Source organism: Chrysemys picta, chromosome 20 (assembly GCF_011386835.1).
Source record: "Chrysemys picta bellii isolate R12L10 chromosome 20, ASM1138683v2, whole genome shotgun sequence".
Lineage (NCBI taxonomy): Eukaryota > Metazoa > Chordata > Testudines > Emydidae > Chrysemys > Chrysemys picta.
The window spans coordinates 18,005,743-18,026,880 of record NC_088810.1 but is presented as its reverse complement, the minus strand read 5'-3'; the positions used below and the strand labels follow the sequence as shown (position 1 = coordinate 18,026,880).

Below are 21,138 nucleotides of genomic sequence, written 5' to 3'. Positions count from 1 at the left end.
CTACACAAGGAACTCTACTGCAACTCCTGATATATTATGAATACTTGGAATGTGTTCATCTGTGCATACAAATTGCTCTGGTTGAAACAAACAAGGCTTAGTAGGTACTATTTATGCCCTAATATTAAAGCACAAATCTAAGCTGAAGATGGGTAAGCAGGGGTTCTCCTTTAAAACTGCAGCATAGGTCTGACCTCCAGGTGGAGGACAGCAGAATTCCTGAGGTGTGACAGGTAAAGTCTGAACCAGGGAGTATTACACGTGGGAAATGGGAGAATAGGAAAGGAGACAGGGGTGTGTCTGTTTGGTTTTGGGTTTTTTTAGAATGCAAATAATTTTGGAATCATATTGCATCATTCCACATTATTATGCAAAATCTATAAAACGATATTTTTACTAATGTTTTCCATTAAACTGCTCTCAAATACATTCAGATCCTGTGATTTTTCCTCTTAAAATAAAACAAACAGAACTATGTAGAGAGGCAATTTTTCTTCAACAGTACATATTTTATTTGGGCTGTAAAACCGGCAGACTCTAAAACAAGCAACACACACCAAGTGAAAGTCCTCAGCCTTTATGAACTTTTCATTAAAAAAGTCAATCATCTACTTAAATATAATGACCCATCAATTTGACTTAACAAATATACAGTCACAAATTATTAAATAACATTGTTTTAATTAGGAAATAGGATAAGAAGACATTCTTAGTTTAAAAGTTAAAATTCAAGGACAGGAATGTTTAGCTATTCCCATCTAATCCAAAGATAGCAGTAGTTGTTACCTGTATTTATAAAGAGCATTATTCCAGTGGATTTAAAGTTATAAAGAGCAAACCAAATTTATTTTTTTGAAAAAACATGCAATGGCACTGTTTCTGACAGCTGCAATTAATCATTTCACATACATAAAAGCTGAGCTGTCTCTATTTCAGATATTTAGTTATAGCCTGTTATAATTGGCACTACTGTACTTGGCATAGCTGCCTGGCACACACAACATGAGAACATTTAGCTGTTATATATATCTGGCCTCAGAGCTGCATATGGATTCCTACATTTCAGTTCAAAATTAGGAACTAAAGACGTGAATGCTGTTTTTTCTTTTTTAAGCTTGGGTGAGGTACCAATAGGAGAAATGAACACAATCAAACCACCTGAAGTTTGCTTGTTAGAAATGATAAAAAAAAGAGACGCTATAGTATTATTATAGAATGACTACACAATTTTCTTAACCAAATTTCCTGATGTAATTCTACCAAAACTCAAAATTCCAGTTGATATTTTAGTTTTCATGTTCAGTCCATAAGGCATGTTCTGAACAAAAAATTCTTAAGCTTCTGCGTATGGTCCAGGAAGAGACACCAGTGGAAACTCTTGGAAGTGAAACTATGCAGAGTATCCATTGTACACCAATAGGATTTCAGCAAAATCTCTAAAGAAAAGGTGTTACTGAAGGCTTCGCTAAAAATCTTCTTGCTTAAAAAGTTTTTCTCAGATCAGATGAATAGTTATGTCCTGTCTATTCTTCTAGACTGGAATACAACCCCCTTTAAAAATAACTTTCAATTTGCAAAAATTGGGGCCTCTCTTGTCAGAATTTTTCCTGTGTATAAATTCTGTGTTTGACTGCATATAAAAACAAATAAAGAACCTTAAATTATCTCTAATATTAACAATTTTCATATTAAATGCCAAATGAAAGCTATATTGAGAAGAATTCTACAAATAAACAGCAGGGAGGTGATATCTAAAACCGCTCCTTTGGTTCACTAAATTTTCTCCTTTTTGGCAGTGTATCTTGACTAGAGGAGAGTTCGTACTGATGAACCTACCAAGAGAAAATACAGACTGCATTTCAGTTCCCTGTATTTCACAAACCATGGCTCTTTCAGTTGTGTTAGGTATCTTAACATGGAAAATGAACTTCATAACAAGAATCAACTATATGAAACATAAAGCAGTGCAAAGAATATCCAATCCTTACAATGACATTTGTGCTCAGGATTGCAAAGCTTGGGATAATATTTTGATAGTAATCAGTTAAAATACAAGAACTTTCTCATGCACTATTGAAAGGAGGTTAAAACTTATTTATGATCTAAGGGTAAAGGCTCGTTTGTGACGCTGCTTCAAATGCAAGTGAAATTTTCTCAGAAGTTCCACTTTAATATCTAAAGCTAATGTCAAGTAGGTACTGCACATCAGCAACCTGTCAAGACACAGGGTTTGATTCCGATTACACTTACATTAGTTTTCACTCATTTAACTCCACTGACTTCAATGGAGTTACTTCTGGTTTATTTAAGTATAAAATAAGACCAGAATTTGGCCCTCAGTCTTTACTTAACTTGTTGTGTTCTTTCTTATCTAAAGTAATTATGTTTGTATATCTTTAACCTTAAATAGTAATAATAAAAGTTTTTTTTCACAGACAAATACAGAAGTAGTAACTATGTATTTATTTCCCTTTCTTATTCTGTATACCCAATAACAAAAATACTGAATGAGGTTTTGGGGTGGGATTAGAGAATGCTCATTTAAAACTGGTATAGTGATAAACAGCATCTTGAAAAATCACCAGACCTTTTTGTTTGATATTATGTATTTTATTTTCCATTTAGAGATATTCAATGCTTGTCACCAAATGCACAAAATATAACAACAAATCCTTTTGCTTTCTGCATGCAACTTTAAAACTTACAAGTTTTCCAGACTCAGACCAATTTCTCTTCTGGGTTTCTTTAGAACACTTAGCTACTAAACGATTTTTGGAATGTTCCTGAGCCTGATTTTCACCAACCTTTACAGAAAGAAATTAACTATTAGTTTTAGAAGACGACTGCAGACAGCTACAAAGCAGCACACTGTGGATGATATGGCTGTTCCCTAACCTGTGTTAAACATTAATGAAGAGCTTTTCAGACTTGGGACAGGGAAGGCCTGATTTTTCTTTGCCTTGACATGTAATTTCCTCTCTTGACTGTAAATGATGAAGGCTACTTCTTTATTTACTGAGACTGGCAGCATTTGTCCCAGAACTCTTATGAGGAAAAGTAATCCATATACAAGAGCTATACAGGGGGCCATGCAGGCATATTTATGTACCCCCTGTCCACCGTGGAAAGCGTTTCTATACCAGCCCCATAAGGCCAGAGCAGAAGGCTGCAAGGGACTCCGGCCAGTAAAGGGGCCAAAGAATCCATGTTTACATGGATCAAGTGTCCCCCTAAACCTTACAAACTGGTGCAGGGGACTAAGGATACCATTTCAGCCCATAGGCTCATAGCCACTGAGAGAGGAAGGGCACATGGACCACAGAGCAGCCCTGTACTGCTCCTGGGCTGAGGGTGGCTTGAGATTTTCGCCCCCAAAGCTCCTCCTGTTCCACTTCTGTAAAGCCCAGATACTCAGGTGCCATGTAGGTGGAGTAGATTTCAAAAATTTAGCTACCACACATAAGCATGAATAAGCAAGGAATAATGGATTTTTCAAGATATGTACAAATCACACATCTGTGATTAGAATTCTGGCCCAGTATTTTATAAGAGATATGGAACAATACACTGGATTAAGTTCTCGTCTAGCATAGGTCCACTGCAGCACATGGAATTAGGCTGGCAGAGAACATGGCCAAGGAAAGAATACAAATAAATCCTCACGAATCCCTCTGAAACTATACAATTAAAAACCAAACACTAAAGTAATTTTTAGAACTAGGCATTCACTTTTTGACATTAGGAATACAAAAGCGTTGTTCATATTCCTAAAAAAGAGCTAAAAAAACCAAAACTCTGAAGTGAATCCTGGTCCCAAAGAAGTCAATGGGACCGGAATTTCAATCCTGGACTGTACATTGTATTTAAGCACATGATTTCATTCTGTATTTGGAAAAAAAAAAAAAAAGCTACTGACTGTGTTGATCTGAAATATTTTTCCACTTCTTGTCCTGCCCTCTGACACATCAAGTTCAGATGTCTTAATTGCTAACTGATCAACCTAAAATGGAAAATTAGTATTATTTCAAAATAAGAATTGTTTTAGGATTAAGAGGCAAATTAGGACACAAAGGGCTCAATTCTGCAAGATGCCAAGTGCTTGTTTGCCCCAATCCATCACAGTACTTAAGCACGTGCTTAACTTTAAGCAGAAGTAGTCCTATTGAAGGCATGTGCGTAAGTACCAGTGCCTGAATCAGTGCCTCAATTTTTTTCAGTTATAGTCAGTCCCTGGCTATTACCAAGGGGTCAATTTGCATTTGAGCCTCAAGGATCTGTAACAGAAGTACTCCTATTCTGTATTTACATGTTACTACTCTCAGTGTTGTTTTCAGAGAGTACAATAAGAATGGTCATTATTACAATACCCAGATTTACCTTAGGCTTCCATCAACATTTAAAAGCAGAGATTTCTACCAAAGCTAAATGACTATTATGGATGTCACATTAATTTAATAAAATTAAAGCCAAATAAAACAAAAATTTTGCCAGATGGTTCTAAGTGGTTGTTGATGGGAGTTCCCGTACATTAATTAATTGCTCAAGAGGTATCAAAATTCAAAATGTTAGTTTGAATAATAAAGAAACTTCACAAAACCCTAGGAAAAGTATTTTACGAGTAAGACTGGAAGAGAATATAGCTTTTATACCTGAGAATTAGAAACAGGTTTATTCTGGCTTTCTTCAGACCTCGTAAGTTCATTTTCTTCACAAGTTAAACTTAATTCTGTGAAAGGTTTGTTAAAACAAGTTCTAATATTAAATTAACAGCATTTTTACATTTTTGTTTTCAGACATCAGCGTGATATGCATCTAATAAATGTGACAGCCAGGATAGCCAGACACTTGGAAAAGGCTCTATTCTCCCATCTGTGCATGGAAGTAACTATTAACATTAGTGGGAATTACTGTGCCTCATGTCTTTAGCTCACTGGGCCTCATTCTCATTTACATGAAAGCCTCTTTACACTGACAGTAAAGGGGCATTAGTATAAATGAGAATCAGGCTCACTATATCCTGTTATTGCAAACAGGCACGTAAAGAGACATACTTATGTCTATGTAACACAGATTTATATAAAATGCCCTTAAAATCTGTGGGCTTGATTCTGCAAACTTGTAAGTAGTCCTTACTAACAGTCCCAATGAATTCACTCACATTAATAAGGACTAACTGAGAGATTAAGCATTACAGATCGGGCCCTGGGTCTTGTTACAGTCAGACTGTTGAAAACTCATGACCAGAGCTGACAAATTTCTGCTGAACTGATTTCACCATTAAAATGTTAGAGCTAAAAACCCTGCTCCTATCGACTGAAATGGAAGCAGGATTTGGCCCTTATGCTATGTGCCAAGAATTCTGCATCACAAATTTGCAATAACAGGTAGCTCTGTCTGTTTTACTTCTGTAATGTTTCAGGGGGGAAAGTATTTTTTTTAGATAAAATCTCAAGTGATGTAGTCTCTTCTATTCTAAATATTTAACTTATTTTAACTGATAAGATATAAATAGAGCACAGCAAAAATTCAGAACAGAAAAATGAAAACTGCATTTGACAACAGCATGCAAAACTTCGTAAAATAAACCAGTGACATAAAAGAAAGGCATAGCAAATATATTACTAGTATTGTTGTGGGTTGAGCTTAACCTTGTTATAATCAGGGCATAACCACCACCTTTCGTCCAGGTGGCTGAAACAACAGCAGTAGCACCCAAAACACAGGCAAATGGAAAAAAATTGAGTAGAAGCTGAATCATGTGGGCCAAGCTGGAGAGAGAGAGAGAGAGAGAGAGAGAGAGAGCAAGAAAGCCAAGCAGACAGTAAAGAAGTGTTGGTAATGTGGCCCTAAGAGAAAGCTATGAGAAAAATCTTTTGGCAAATAGAGTGCTGGCTGGAAAGGCAAGTTTTGAACAGAAAGCAAAGGAATTGTCTCCTGCTGTTTAATTCCTACTGAGTTCAGGGAAACAGGACTTTATATATAATGTTTGTAAATAAACAAGATTGTATCAAGAAAATCCGGGGCTCTATAATCAATTTCTTCTCCTAATGGAAACAACATATAGGGCTCTGAACTTTGGCTATCCTGTGGATCAAAAGGGATAATAGTGTGTGTAAAACGGAGTGTAGTACTATATGTTGCATAGTCTACTTCTCATTTCAGCAACATAGGAACCAGGTGGCAAGAGCTGAGCTGTCCTGAACTGTATACTTATTACCTCCAACTTTTACAGATGTATTTGCATTTTTCTGAACTTCCATTTTATTATCTGCCACAAAATCTTCCTATATAAAAAAAGAAGAAAGAAAGAAGATATAAAATTTAAAAGTATTGGATTCTCAATGGAATAAAAATAATCAAATAAAAACATTGAACGGAGCTAATTAGATTTGGCTCTAAACTGCTAGGAGGAGGGCCCGGGTCTTCAATCATGGCATTGTGTAATTATTAACACAAAACCTTAGCTTAGTGATCAGGACATCCACCATCCACCCAAAATCTTAAAACATGTAACTAGGAAGTTAAGGAACAGGAGTACTTGTGGCACCTTAGAGACTAACAATTAACTTAATTGGCCTCTCAGAGTTGGTAAGACAACTCCCACCTGTTCATGCTCTCTGTATGTGTGTATATATATCTCCTCAATATATGTTTCACTCTATATGCATCCGAAGAAGTGGGCTGTAGTCCACGAAAGCTTATGCTCTAATAAATTTGTTAGTCTCTAAGGTGCCACAAGTCCTCCTGTTCTTTTTGTTCAATTAAAATAACTGGGGAGACGATTTATAGACATAATATAACTGAGTTGGAATTTATCCAGAACCCCATGACTATCACGTACTCCCTTTCCATTTTATGAAATATTGCATGGGATTTCATACTAAAGATACTGCAGCCCATCAGCACCATCATGTCGCACTAGTTCAATGTAGATCTCTATTACGAAAATAAAAATAAACTGATTACTCCGGTCTGAGCAGTAAAATTAAGAAGAGAAAAAATCTAAATGACTATATGTAATTTTATTTGAATATCTTTGGCAACTGAATGTTTTATTAAAACTTTGCAGTAGTGGACAATACAGGCAAATGGTTACTGACTCTTTTCAAGAGAGTTCAAATTGTAAAGCATTTTAAATATAAATAGCATGTAGCAACGCCTGAGTCCTTACATTTATTTGCTGGTTCTGTTCTTCTGGATTATCTTTGTCCAGTCTGATTAATTGCATAGGCACCTTAGAGTCTCCTTGCTTTAGCATGTTTTTATCAATATTTTCCATTCGTTCTCTCTCAGTTGTCACTTTAACTTTCAGCATATGAAAAGGGGTTGGCACCTCACCCACATTTAGGTAAATAGGCTCCCCCTCAAATATCATTGTGTCAGAATCACCCTCTTTAAAACCAGGAGGCTGGTAATCAGGTGGTGTAACTGCAGAAAATAATTAATGAAATATACTGTTATATGCTGAAGTGTGTTCTTAGTCTTGGGAAAAAATGTTTTACAAGTATCTGAATGAAACAGATTTTTTTCCCTTTGAACAAAGAGTGTTACTCCAAAACACAGTCTTTTTATTTATTTTTGTTCCATTTTTTATATTCCATATTCAGTTTGTATTAAATAAAACCTATTTTTCTATACAATAGAAAAGAATCTGATTAGAACATTTAATATGCACAAAAAGATAACCTGGAAAAAAAAATTACTGGTATAAAACTGATATATTTAAAAAAATTAAGTTACAAAAGCCATTTAAGTGGTATACAAAACTAGGTCTAACTTTCCCATCAAGAGTTTGGCTTGTTTAAACCTTTGAAATACACTCCTGCGTTTTCCTTAATAAAAATGCATCATGTTCAGAATGCTTGTATGAAATTTTCATACAGTCAAATTTCTCACAGTTTTAATTCCAAATGAACATAATGAGTTGCAGTTTTTAAATATCTAAGGTGAAATCTTGACACCACTAAAGTCATTGGCAAATCTCCCAATGATTTCAATATGGCCAAGATTTTACCCCAAGAACTCTGAAAATCCAGGACTATGCAGAGGTAAACACATATGAGAAAGCTAACATCTGTTTAGCTTTAACATTCATAAAAATTATATAAAATGCTGTTTCAATCATTTAAAAGTATTTATTTATACACTAGATAAATCAAGATAATGTGGAAACAGTACCTTCATCATAATAAAAAAGCTTCATAGTCAAGCAGATATCATTAGGTAACGGGCCCAGATTCTGCATCAGAACATAAATCTTACGAATGAGGAGGATACTTGCTTTCTTGGTGTCTGTACTTGTGATGTTGGAATCATTTCCTTTATTCTTACTAGGGATGAACAAAGTATTCAGATCTTTTATGGGAACAAAATTGTTTCTAAAGTTACTATAAATATTTCAGGCAAGTGAATATCACACTATTAGCTATGTAAATCTTCATAAAGTAAATTAGATTTGTGCATTCTCAGCACATTTTAGGATCAAGTCCTAAATCAGGGGCTTCAACTAGTTATGAAACCGACTAGTGTACTTTATTAGAGAGAAAAGGCAGGTGAAAGAATATCTTTTATTGGACCAACTTCTGTTGGAGAGAGAGAGAGAGACAAGCTTTTGAGCCACACAGAGTTCTTCTTCAGGTCGGGGAAAGGTACTCTGAATCAGTGTCACAGCAAAATGCAAGGTGGAACAAATTGCTTAGCATGACTAGTTAGCACATATTCTAACCAAAGTAGAGTGACCGATCTATAGTCATCGGACAAAAAAGGTGGTGTTAGTGGGTTACAGACTGTTGTAATAAGCCATAAATTCAGTGTCTCTGTTCAGTCCATGATTTTTAGCAGAGTTATGAACTTAAGCTCCCAGGCTCATCTTCTGAAAGAGTTGTGCAGGTTTCCTTTGAGGATTAGGACAGATAGGTCAGAAAGCACTTATTTAACACAAATCTCCCAGTGCTCTCCCCCCAGGACACAAGCTGCTCATTCATTTAACACACTTGGTCCCTGGTCCTCCAAAGACTTCACATATGCTGAACTTTACAAACTATGAGTAGTCCCATTCAAGTCAATAGCACTATTCACAGTGCATAAGGTTAAGTATGTGTGTACATATCTGTAGGATTTGAGTCTTGAAATGTACCAGTTTCTTTCTCTTTAATATTGGAGGCTAAGAGTTTTTCAAACAATATTTACAGTACAGTATGAGTGTAATTGTAGCCATGTCGGTCCCAGGTTATGAGAGTGATAAGGTGCGTGAGGTAATAGCTTTTATTGGACCAACTTCTGTGGATGAAAGCGACATGCTTTCGAGCCACAGAGAGCTCCGGAGAAACCTGGACAGTACTACACAACACCTGGACTTCATCAGTTTACCAAGACCACCCCTCACTGGAGCTGAATTTGCTGTACTCTCCAAGGGACTGAAATTCTGCCCCACCACAGCACCTGATACAATACTAACATGTGGAGAACTAGAAGAATTCTTCCACCGTCGTCTCAAAGAATTCTTTCACAACAGTGATGACACCATCCACAATTACCATGTCCCCACTGACAATCATAAGAAAAAAGAATTATGACTAGACACAACAGAGCAGATCACACTCTTGATCATTACATTGATTGCTTTAGGGAAAAAATTGACTATGAAATCTTTAACAAACATCACATCCACCACAATCTCTCCACAGCCAAGAGGACAACTATACAGTCCCTGAAATCTAACAACCAGATACTGATCAAACCAGCAGACAAAGGGGGCCCCATCATAGTTCTCAACCATGATGACTACATTAACGGAGGCCAGCCAATAACTCTCCAACACCATCTACTATGAAGAAATCAGAGAGGGCCACCCTACACTACAATTTACCCAGGAACTTAAGGATATCATCAAATCAAATGAGAAACTCATCCCCCACAAACCCAGTCCAAGGACCTTCTGCATGCTTCCCAAGATACACACACAAGGGACCCCAGGCAGACCATATCAGGACCCATAGAAACCATCCTCAAACCGGGAACAGCCATGGGTACTAGGATTGCTTCTCAAAATTCCAGCTTATTCATGGGCCATCCTGAAGAAGAATTTCTGGACAGCTGCACCACAAAACCAATGATGTACCTAAGATGGATCAATGATATTTTCATCCTCTGGTTAGATGGCTTGAACTCCACCACAACTCCAACAACCACCACCCATCCATTAAACCAGAGGCAGGCAAACTTTTTAGCCTGAGGGCCGCATCGGGTTTCGTAAATTGTATGGAGGGCCAGTTAGGGGAGAGGGTCGTGGCCCAGCCCCCACCTCCTATCTGCCCCTCTGGGACCCCTGCCCCATCAACACCCCCCCACTCCCTGTCCCCTGACTGCCCCCGGACCGCCACTGCCCCATCCAACACCTCCTCTCATTCCTGATGGGCCCCCCAGGACCCCTGCCCCATCCAACCACCCCTTCTCCCTGCCACCCCATCCAATATTTTTGGATGTTTTCTACATTTTCAAATATATTGATTTCAATTACAACAGAATACAAAGTGTACAGTGCTCACTTAATATTTATTTTTGATTACAAGTATTTGCACTGTAAAAAAACAAAAGAATTAGTATTTTGCAATTCACCTAATACAAGTACTGTAGGGCAATCTCTTTACCCTGAGAGTTGAACTTACAAATGTAAAATTATGTACAAAATAAACTGCATTGAAAAATAAAACAATGTAAAATTTTAGAGTCTGCAAGTCCATTCAGTCCTACTTCTTGTTAAGCCAATCGCTCAGACAAACACGTCTGTTTACATTTGCAGGAGATAATGCTGTCCGTTTCCTGTTTACAATGTCACCTGAAAGTGAGAACAGGCATTCTCATGGCATTGTCATAGCCAGCGTCACAAGATATTTACGTGCCAGATGTTCTAAAGATTCAAAGGTCCCTTCATGCTTCAACCACCATTCCAGGGTACATGCGTCCATGCTGATGACGGGTTCTACTCAGTAACAATCCAAAGCAATGTGGACCGACGCATGTTCATTTTCATTATCTGAGTCAGATGCCACAAGCAGACGGTTGATTTCTTTTTTTGGTGGCTCGGGTTCTGTAGTTTCTGCCTCAAAGTGTTGCTCTTTTAAAACTTCTGAAAGCATGCTCCACACCTGTCCCGATCAGATTTTGAAAGGCACTCGAGATTCTTAAATCTTAGATCGAGTGCTGTAGCTATCTTTAGAAATATCATATTGGTACCTTCTTTGAGTTTTGTCAAATCTGCAGTGAAAGTGTTCTTAAAATGAACCACATGTGCTGGGTCATCATCCGAGACTGCTATAACATGAAATACATGGCAGAATGCAGGTAAAACAGAACAGGGGACATACAATTCTCCCCTAAGGAGTTCAGTCACAAATTTAATTAATGCATTATTTTTTTAACGAGTGTCATCAGCATAGAAGCATGTCCTCTGAAATGATGGCCGAACAAATGTTTAGCATATCTGGCACGTAAATACCTTGCAATGCCGGCTACAAAAGTAGGCGATTGCCAGCAGATCGAGAGAAAGTGATTATTCCCCTCTATTCGGCTGGCAATGGTGAGGCCACATCTGGAGTATTGTGTCTAGTTTTGGGCCCCCCCACTAGAGAAAAGATGTGGACAAATTGGAGAGTCCAATAGAGGGCAACAAAAATGACTAGGGGTCTGGGGCACATGACTTATGAGGAGAGGCTGAGGGAACTGGGCTTATTTAGTCTGCAGAAGAGAAGAGTGAGGGGGGATTTGATAGCAGCCTTCAGCTACCTAAAGGGGGGTAGGCAAGTCCGGCAACAGTTTGGCGGCGGTGCTGTCACTCCCTCTCGGAGCGAAAGACCTGCCGCCGATCACGATTGCAGCTTTTTTTTTGTGTGCTTGGGGTGGCAAAAACGCTAGAGCCGGCCCTGGTTCCAAAGAGGATGGAGCTCGGCTGTTCTCAGTGGTGGCAGATGACAGAACAAGGAGCAATGGTCTCAAATTGCAGTGGGGAAGGTTTAGGTTGGATATTAGGAAAAACTATTTCACTAGGAGCATGGTGAAGCACCGGAATGGGTTACCTAGGGAGGTGGTAGAATCTCCATCCTTAGAGGTTTCTAAGGCCCAGCTTGACAAAGCCCTGGCTGGGATGAGTTAGTTGGGGTTGGTCCTGCTTTGAGCAGGGAGTTGGACTCGATGACCTCCTGAGATCTCTTCCTGTCCTAATCTTCTGTGATTCTAAGTAGAGAGGGCTGCATTATCTCCTCTAAATGTAAACAAACTTGTTTGTCTTAGCGACTGGCTGAACAAGAAGGAGGACTGAGTGGACCTGTAGGCTCTGAAGTTTTACATCAGGGGTCGGCAACCTACGGCACGCGTGCCAAAGGTGGCATGCAAGCCGATTTTTGATGGCACGCGGCGGCAGGCTGAGCCGCTCAGCCCACCGCCACTCTGGGGTTTCTTTCAGCTGGGGTCCCACCGCCGGTCCCACTCAGCGTCCCGGCTGGCAGGAGCTGGCGGCTGGAACCCCAGAGCAGCAGCGGGCTGAGCCGCTCAGTCGCTGCTCTGGGGTTCCGGCTGCTGGCCCCTTGCCAGTCGGGGTCCCCGCCACAGCCCCACTCACCTTGCTTCCGGTTGGAGTTCCAGTGCAGGCTCCCTGCCAGACAGGGTCCAGGCCTCCGGCCCTACTCAGCCCTACCAGCCGCCAGCTCCACTCACCTCAGCTGCCGACCTGGGATTCCAACCACTGACCTCCTGCCAGCCGGTTAACAACTGATCACTCAGAAGCCAGTGTGCAGCTTAAAGTATCCAAATATATGCCAGACATCGGAAAACTCAGCAAGGAAAAGCAAGGGCAAGGATCACACTAAACTGATAAGATCTGCATTTTAATTTAATTTTAAATAAAGCTTCTGAAACATTTTGAAAACCTTGTTTACTTTACATAACACTGTAGTTTGGTTATATAATATATAAACTTATAGAGAGACCTTCTAAAAAACGTTAAAATGTATTACTGGCACGCCAAGCCTTAAATTAGAGTGTATAAATGAAGACTCGGCACACCACTTCTGAAAGTGTTTTACATTGTTTTGTTTTTGTACACTTTTTGATTTCATTTACAACACAGAATACAATATATATGAAAATGCAGAAAAACATCCAAAACATTTAATAAATTTAAATTGGTATTCTATTGTTTAACAGTGTGATTAAAACTGCGATTAATCGCGATTAATTTTTTGGAGTTAACTGCGATTGACAGCCCTACTTTCTACATTTTTAATTATTTGTCTTAATATATGCAAATTCCTAAATCTAGACAGCACTTTTTAAAAAGTACTAACCCCAAACCATCTCTGTGTGTGCACACTTGTGTAGGGGAAACCAGAAAGGGCAGATAGAGGGCACTGTGAAATCTGTACATTAACTAGAATACTAAGTAATACATCCTGCTAAAATGATAATGTACATTCAAGATTGGTACAGCTGGAAAGTATGTTTCCTTACTGAACTTCATCTTAAGATTCAGCTTCCAAAATCAAACAACAGATAAAAAATTACACCAATATGTTAGCTCAACCTGTTATAGAAAGATATTGTTAATTGCATAGCAGAGAAAAACCAGGAGGACAATACCTGGTGAAATCCATTACCGGCCCATTGTTGGTGTATTTGAATTTGAACTGATAACATTCTGTAACTGTCTAAACACAAAACATAGTAATTATGGATCTAACACATACAGTATCAATTGTTAAGAAGTGAAATACAACATTGTTTCCTATTTTCGGAAATATACTAGCCTTGAATGCTTTTTAAACTGATGTCTACATGTCAAGCAAAAGTTATAATCCATCACTACAATGACATTTCCATGGATTATAGCAGTGGTTCTCAATCTATTTATCATTGTGGGCCGCAGTGTTACCTGGGCCACAGGTTGAGAACCACAGCACCCCCCACCCCTCCAAACCCACCCAGCAGACCCCATGCCCAACACCCTCCACAGAGTGGGACCAGCAGCAGACCCCAGACATGGGGCCACAGGGCAGCCCCTACCCCGCCACACGGCAGCCCTGAGCCTGGACCCTGCAAGGCAGCAGGACAGCCCCAAGCCTGGGTCCCGCTAGACGGGGCCGGGCAGGGCAGCCCTGAAACCGGACCCCACTAGGTGGGGCAGAGCAGCCCCGACCCTGGACTCCACTATGCAGGGCAGAGCAGCCAGGACCCCAGGCAGAGGGGCCAGGACCTCAGGCTCAGCCGGGCAGCCATGGCCTGGACCCCATCGCACCAGGCGATGGGGCAGCCTGCACCCACGACACCACAGGCCAAGCGGCCTTTAGCACATAGCTGGGCCACAGCTGTGTGCTAACGGGGCCACATGCAGCACACAGGTTGAATACCACTGGATTATAGCTTTCTAATGTCATAATGATTCATTCTGACTTTTTTTATGTACAGCTTATTTATACAATTGTTGTTGCCATCAAATGAAATCAATGTCAGTAGTCTCTTCCAGCCACCATATATTATAAGAAAAAACACAAGTATGAGCTGAAGTTTTTTAAAGAAAATTTTTAGTTCAAATTAGTCACTGTCCAAAAATGTCATATACACCATACAGAGCTAGGGTGACACCTAGTGGCTAGTAAAATTATGTTTTGCTTGAAAGAATTCATGGAATTTACTATATAGAATAAGAAAGAAACTCCTCTTATAGGCAGTTAATTACATAATTGTCCACTGTGAGGTTTTTTGCACTTTCCTTTGAAGTGTCTGGTGCTGGTTACTCTCAGAGACAAGATATTGGACTAAATATCAGGTATTGCAATTCTTGTGTTACGATATAACTTCTTTAGATAAATAATAGCGTGAATTTGGACCGAATGTGAAATATTCTATATGCTGGTATATGCAAATTTTAATGTGAATGTTACTATCAGCAGTCAACCTTAAATATTATATTAAACTTACCTGAGGGTCTTCTGCATGAGTGTAGACCTATATTTTAAAAATAAATAATATAAATATGAGAATAAATAAAATAAATACAGTGTATATAAATACACTTATTTTGAAAGCTGTGTAAACATTTTAAAGATACTTACTGCTAGGACAACCATTCTTAGCTGTTCAAAATGTAATTAAGGAAAGAAAAACAATAAATTAATGTAACCTATAAAATAATCCTGCATACCAATTTATAGTGCAGATTAAAAAAAAAAAACAAGTGGAAATTAGGGCCCTGGTTTAGGAAAGCATGTTTACATCCATCTCTATGTAACAAAGCATATATGCATGTGCTTAACTTTAAGCAGACGCTTAAGTACCATTGACTTCAGTGCTTTGCTGAATCAGGGCATTAGAAATTTTTCCAAAGTCATATCTCAGACATCTAGTGCCAAATCCTCAGATGGTATAAACTGGGCAGAAGTCTTTACCATCAAGACTTATGGGCCACATCCTGCGAGATGCTGAGCATCTGGAATTGCCATTAATTTTCACATCTGGCTAAATTGCAGTTATTTTGTAAACAGTAGCCCCAAAACCACAAGAGGCAGCTATTGGAAGTATACAAATGCACAATGTTACAGTATATTAAAATATAACAAAATTATGCTGGAAGACTTACATATTTTTTCTGCAAAGCATCATAGCATCCTAACATCCTGTAAAAATCAAATAATATTGTCTATTACTAATTACCATTTTGATTTGCTTCTGATTACATAAGAATTCCTACAAAACAAAACAAAAAATCATGTCAAATCAACCTGGTAGCTTTCTTTGACAGGGTAACAAGCCTTTGGATGGGGGGGGAAGCAGTAGACGTGGTATACCTTGACCTTCTCATAAACTAGGGAAATGCAACCTAGATGGAGGTACTATGAGGTGGGTGCAATCTGGTTGGAAAACTGTTCCCAGAAAGTAGTTATCAGTGGTTCACAGTCAGGCTGGAAGGCCATAATGAGGGGGTCCCGCAGGGATCAGTTCTGGGTCCAGTTCTGTTCAATATCTTCATCATGATTTAGATAATGGCATACAGAGTACACTTATAAAGTTTGTGAACAATACCAAGCTGGGAGAGGTTGCAAGTGCTTTGGAGGATAGGATTAAAATTTAAAATGATCTGGACAAACTGGAGAAATGGTCTGAAGTAAATAGGATGAAATTCAATAAGGACAAATGCAAAGTACTCCATTTAGAAGGAACAATCAGTTGCACACATACAAAATGGGAAATGACTGCCTTGGAAGGAATAATGCGGAAAGGGATCTGGGGGTCAGAGTGGATCACAAGCTAAATATGAGTCAACAGTGTAACGCTGTTGCAAAAAAAGCGAACATCACTCTGGGATGTATTAGCAGGAGTGTTGTAAGCAAGACACGAAAAGTAATTCTTCTGCTCTACTCCGCTCTGATTAGGCCTCAGATGGAGTATTGTGTCCAATTCTGGGCACCACATTTCAGGAAGGATGTGGGCAAATTGGAGAGAGTCCAGAGAAGAGCAACAAAAATGATTAAAGGTCTAGAAAATATGACCTAGGAGGGAAGATTGAAAACATTGGGGTTGTTTAGTTTGGAAAAGAGAAGACTGAGAGGGGACATGATAACAGTTTTCAAGTATGTAAAAAAGAAGTTGTTACAAGGAGGAGGAAAAAAAAATTGTTTTTCTTAACCTCCGAGGATAGGACATGAAACAATGGGCTTAAATTGCAGCAAGGGAGGTTTAGGTTGGACATTAGGAAAAACTTCCTAACTGGAAGGGTGGTTAAACACTGGAATAAATTGCCTAGGGAGGTTGTGGAATCTCCATCATTGGAGATTTTTAAGAGCAGGTTAGACTAACACCTGTCAGGAATGGTCTAGATAATTAATTCTGCCACAAGTGCAGGGGACTGGACTAGATGACCTCTTGAGGTCCCTTCCAGTTCTATGATTCTATGAAAACGAAATTCTTCTGTTTATACTTAATTTTATACAATACAATACAGAAGTAATAAACAATGCTTATTCCATTAGTTTTGTCTTTTTATTTGTATTAATAGACACAATTAACTATAATGTTTGCAACATCCAAAAACATACCAGGCTCTTTACAGAACAAGTACAAATTTAATTAAATTGTATGCCTGCCATTATCAAACACTTTCTAACATGTGTTCATAAATCAGTTGATGAGTTTAACTATTTCACTTAAGTCTATGCATCTTTTAAGCACAAAACCAATATAATTTTTAGTCTTGGTATGTTTATTTAAAAGCTTTTGCATATTTTTTACGTAAAATGTAATTAAAGAGATACCAAAATATATAAGTAGCCCAGAACTCATCAATTTACCATACACTTTACCATAATCCAATGGAACATTAGAAGAAAAGAATAAGAACCAGTCTTACACAATATATACAAGATGCTTACTAATACATATTCAGCAACAGATTTTTAAAAACTGAACTCTTCCTTTTTGTCAAGCTTGAGAACATAATCCTCAAATTTAAAAGTTAGAAAAATACAATAGATGTAATGTTAATGAAAATATTGTGTCCCAACCTCGATCACTAAAGAATGAGGGCACTTTGGGCAGTCATTTATAACAGTGAAAAGTGAGCATAAAGGACTACTATTCTGATTTGGTAGCATTTTACATCCACATTGTAGTCATTTTTTCCAGTACAACACAGAGCAACAAAGAATCAGGTCCTGAGAGAACCGTGAGACCAGGCAACAGTGGATATAGGGACACACATTCTTGGCATGAAAATAATTTTTGCAACAGTTTGTTTTACCCCAGTTCAGCAGGATGCTTAAGGATGTGCATAACTTAAAATGTTAATCATCCTATTGGCTTCAAAAAGACTACTCACATGTTTCAGGTCACAAACATGCTTAAATACCTTGCTAATATGAGTCCCAAGATCGTAAATCTTTCCATAAAACCAAATGTGAAAGTTAAGCCTATCACATGGTACTGAAATGTATAAATTCTGATTTTTCAATGTGCAAAGTCTGTATACCAAAACAGTAAATACTAAGGATTAAATACATCAGATGACCAGTACTCACTAACAGTGAGTGAACAATTTTTCTTTGACTAGAGAGCTAATTTTCAGACTTGACATGTTATAATAATGTTATGAATGCTATAGAATCAACATACCATTTCACCAACTGAGTGGACCCAGGACAGTTTTTGTCTTCCCTCAAAATTTTGACACAGAGGTCTGAAACAAACAAACAAACAAATTTTAGTTAGAAAAGTACAGCTACAATACTAAATTACAAATGACTAAATTACAACACTAAAGTATAGAGAAACTAAATTAATTTAGCTCAAATAAGCTCTCTAAATTTCTTTGTCACAAGAACAGAGAAATATTTTATATCAAATGAATCTCAGAAACAGAATGTTACCATCTAGATATCTTGTTCCATAGGCACATTCTGGAAAAATTCCTCTTAGGTAAGTAATGCAGGATACTGCTACTGCTAGGAGTCTCTTCACCAATATCAAGGACTGCTGTTCAGTATGTATTTTATTAGGAAATATTACTGCACTCTAAAATTAAAAGAGAAAGAGAGAGGAATTAATCTCCGGTATACAGGGGGTTTTATTTTCATTCACTTGCCTTTCAAATATTGAAAACAAATAAAATGTCTTATCTCACTAGCCAAACGTACACAGGTCTACCAATTTTATTTTATTTTATTTTAATGTTAAAGGAACTAACATGAAGCATTTTTCAACAAATAATCTCTATCCTTCTCTTGTTCACTTCCCTTGTTGAACATCATCACTATCACATTATGATAGCCTCCAATCATGCAAAGAGTAACACTAACTTTCTGCACTGTAAACAGTTCTATTGACTTGAATGTGAAGATTCACTGTGCATAAAGCACATGCTTAACTCTTTACAGTATCAGGACCTTAGTGTTTAACTGAACCCTGTGATCTTTTACAACTGTGTTCAATGAGACTACTTATGGCAATAAGAACTACTCCTGAATAACATCTTCTGTTTATACAGGAACAAATTATATGAATGTGAAATACTCTTTTCAAGTGTAATTAGCTGCAGGGGTAATTTTGGGCAATAAAACAGTCCTAAAAATAATTACTTTATATTCCTGACTGCTGCAATCAAGTGTGCCAAAAATACACTGAAATAAATGGAACCATACCATAGAATTTCTTTGCATCTGGGCAGTTGCCATATTGTCAGTCTTTTCCTATCTGTTAATAAAATTGGGATGTTAGCATGCTTAGTTTGCACTCTGATGACACATACACATGTAGATCCAGTCCATTCAGTTTTTAAAAACACAGGCCCAGATCTACCAGGGTATTTAGGCTCCTAGGTTCTATTGAAATCAATGCAAGTCAGGAGCCTAAATGCAAACTTTTACTCACATGAACAATTTTTATTCATGTACGTAATCCCATTGATTTAAGTATGACTACCTATGTGAATGAGGATCACTCACGGGAGTAAAGATCTACAGTCTTTAGCCTGGTTAATGGTACACACTTCTGCTGAAATAACTATGTCAGTTAGGGTGAAATGAACGCAGGCACAATTCCCTAGCGTAGACGCAGCTATACTGGCAAAATGTACTTTTCCCAATATAGCTTGTTTTGCTCAGGGGAGATGATTTTACTAATGGTACAAAACACAGCTGTGCCAGTATAGCTGCATCCACAATAGGTGCTATTTACACTAGAAAATTAGTTCAACTCAGCTACATCACTCTGGAGTTTGAAAAATCCACACTTGAGTGACATAGTTAAGCCAATCTAGGTCCCTGTGTACATAGTGCTAGGCTGATGGAAGAATTCTTCAGTGGACCTATTGTTTCTCAGAGGGGCGCATTACCTATGCCAACAGGAGAACCCCATCCGTTAGCATAAGTAGCATCTATGCCAGTGTTTCGCAACCCGTGTCTTGCTTGCAGCCCAATCAGCACACAGCTGTGGACCATGCAACATCCTCAGCACCACACAGGTAGTATATAGTGTGGATGCAACCCATATAACACACAGACAGCTGCATATACAACCCACAACGATAAACAGGTTGAGAACCACTGATCTACGCTGTAACGTTTCAATGTGGTCCAGCCCTAGAATTGCTTTGCCAGCATAGTAAGCCAGTAACCGGGCTCCTAGTGTAGTTGGGGCCTTAGGTCTGGTCTACCCTTAAAAATTAGATCATCCTAGCTAAGTCGCTGAGGCCCCGCGAAACATTTCACACCCTAAGCGCTCTAATTAGATCAACAGACCCATGCGTGCCCAGCCCTGGACAGGCTGGCAGAATTCTTCCGCTGATCTAGCTACCTCCCCTCAGGGAGGTAGCTTACCCACACCGATGCGGAGAGCCCATTCCCATCAACATAGGGCACGGCCACACTACGGTGCTACCCGCAGCTGTGCCGCTGTAGGGCGGACGTGCCCTTACGACCTGGGATTCTCCTTTAAAGGGCTCCTTTGGCATCAGACGCTGCCCTAGACAAAATGGAGGTGGGGATGTGCAGCTGGGCAAGGGAAAGAGACTCACTGGCCAAAGGAAGTGCAACCCCCCCCCCCCCCAGCTGGGCCTCTGCAGCCCCCAAGCAGCTGGGGTGGGGCAGGAGTGGGGGGCCTGAAACCAGGGGAGTTGGGGCCAGTGGGGAAACTGAGACCCATGGGGGTGGGGGGGGAACAGGGGTCGCAACTCGTTGGAGGAAGGGACTAATCCGAGCCGCTTCATACGGCGCAACCCGCCGCGTGCGCTGGCCCCGGAAAAGATTCCCCCCCCTTGCCTGGCCGCCCTAATGCTGGCCGGCCGCCGCCGCTCCCTGGGCCGGCGCGCGCAGCAACCGTCCCCTGCACCGCCCCTTTGCCCGCGCGCTGACAGCATTCCCGCCTTTTCCTCTCACGCTGTTGACGCGCGCGCGCCTTCCTCGGAACGGGGGCCGTGTGCAGCGTAACCGCCTTCCCCCCCCCCTTTCCTTGCTCCCATCAGGGGGCCGTGTGCAAAGGCTTTCCCGCCTTACAGCCCAACTGACTTTAGCGCCGCTGAGCCCTCCACGAAGGGCCGTGTGCCAAGAGCCCGCGCTGCCTACCACAGCCGCTCCCAGGGCTCCCGTCTCACCCCGCCCT

The 21,138-nt window shown here is 39.5% G+C and overlaps 1 protein-coding gene across 5 annotated transcripts; it reads right to left on the bottom strand.

The window, feature by feature from the left end:
- Window positions 1-488: 488 nt before the first annotated feature.
- HORMAD1 (HORMA domain containing 1) lies at window positions 489-21,041 on the bottom strand. 5 transcript variants are annotated; one of them, XM_065574468.1, is made up of 15 exons: window positions 20,916-21,041; window positions 19,182-19,233; window positions 18,411-18,555; window positions 18,157-18,220; window positions 15,629-15,665; window positions 15,105-15,125; window positions 14,971-14,997; window positions 13,633-13,700; window positions 8,179-8,330; window positions 7,172-7,428; window positions 6,218-6,284; window positions 4,650-4,726; window positions 3,917-4,000; window positions 2,706-2,804; window positions 489-1,832 (listed from the first exon to the last, which is right to left on the bottom strand). In XM_065574468.1, exons 2-15 carry the CDS (start codon window positions 19,212-19,214, stop codon window positions 1,752-1,754), a joined length of 1,212 nt encoding a protein of 403 aa, XP_065430540.1. In that variant the 5' UTR covers window positions 19,215-19,233; window positions 20,916-21,041; the 3' UTR covers window positions 489-1,751. The 5 variants fall into 5 exon arrangements, with proteins under 5 accessions (XP_065430540.1, XP_065430538.1, XP_065430541.1 ...); XM_065574466.1 differs by having other exon boundaries at window positions 20,799-20,939; XM_065574469.1 differs by lacking the exon at window positions 20,916-21,041 and adding an exon at window positions 20,555-20,836.
- Between the last annotated feature and the right edge of the window lie 97 nt (window positions 21,042-21,138).

Bases quoted from the DNA above. Each gene is read 5' to 3' on its own strand.
- HORMAD1 (XM_065574468.1), bottom strand. From the start codon at position 19,214: ATGGCAACTGCCCAGATGCAAAGAAATTCTATG. The intron at 15,666-18,156 runs GTATGTTGATTC...TGATTTTTACAG, and splicing joins TCCACTCAGTTGGTGAAATG to GATGTTAGGATGCTATGATG. The intron at 4,001-4,649 runs GTATAAAAGCTA...TTTCCATTTTAG, and splicing joins AACCTGTTTCTAATTCTCAG to GTTGATCAGTTAGCAATTAA.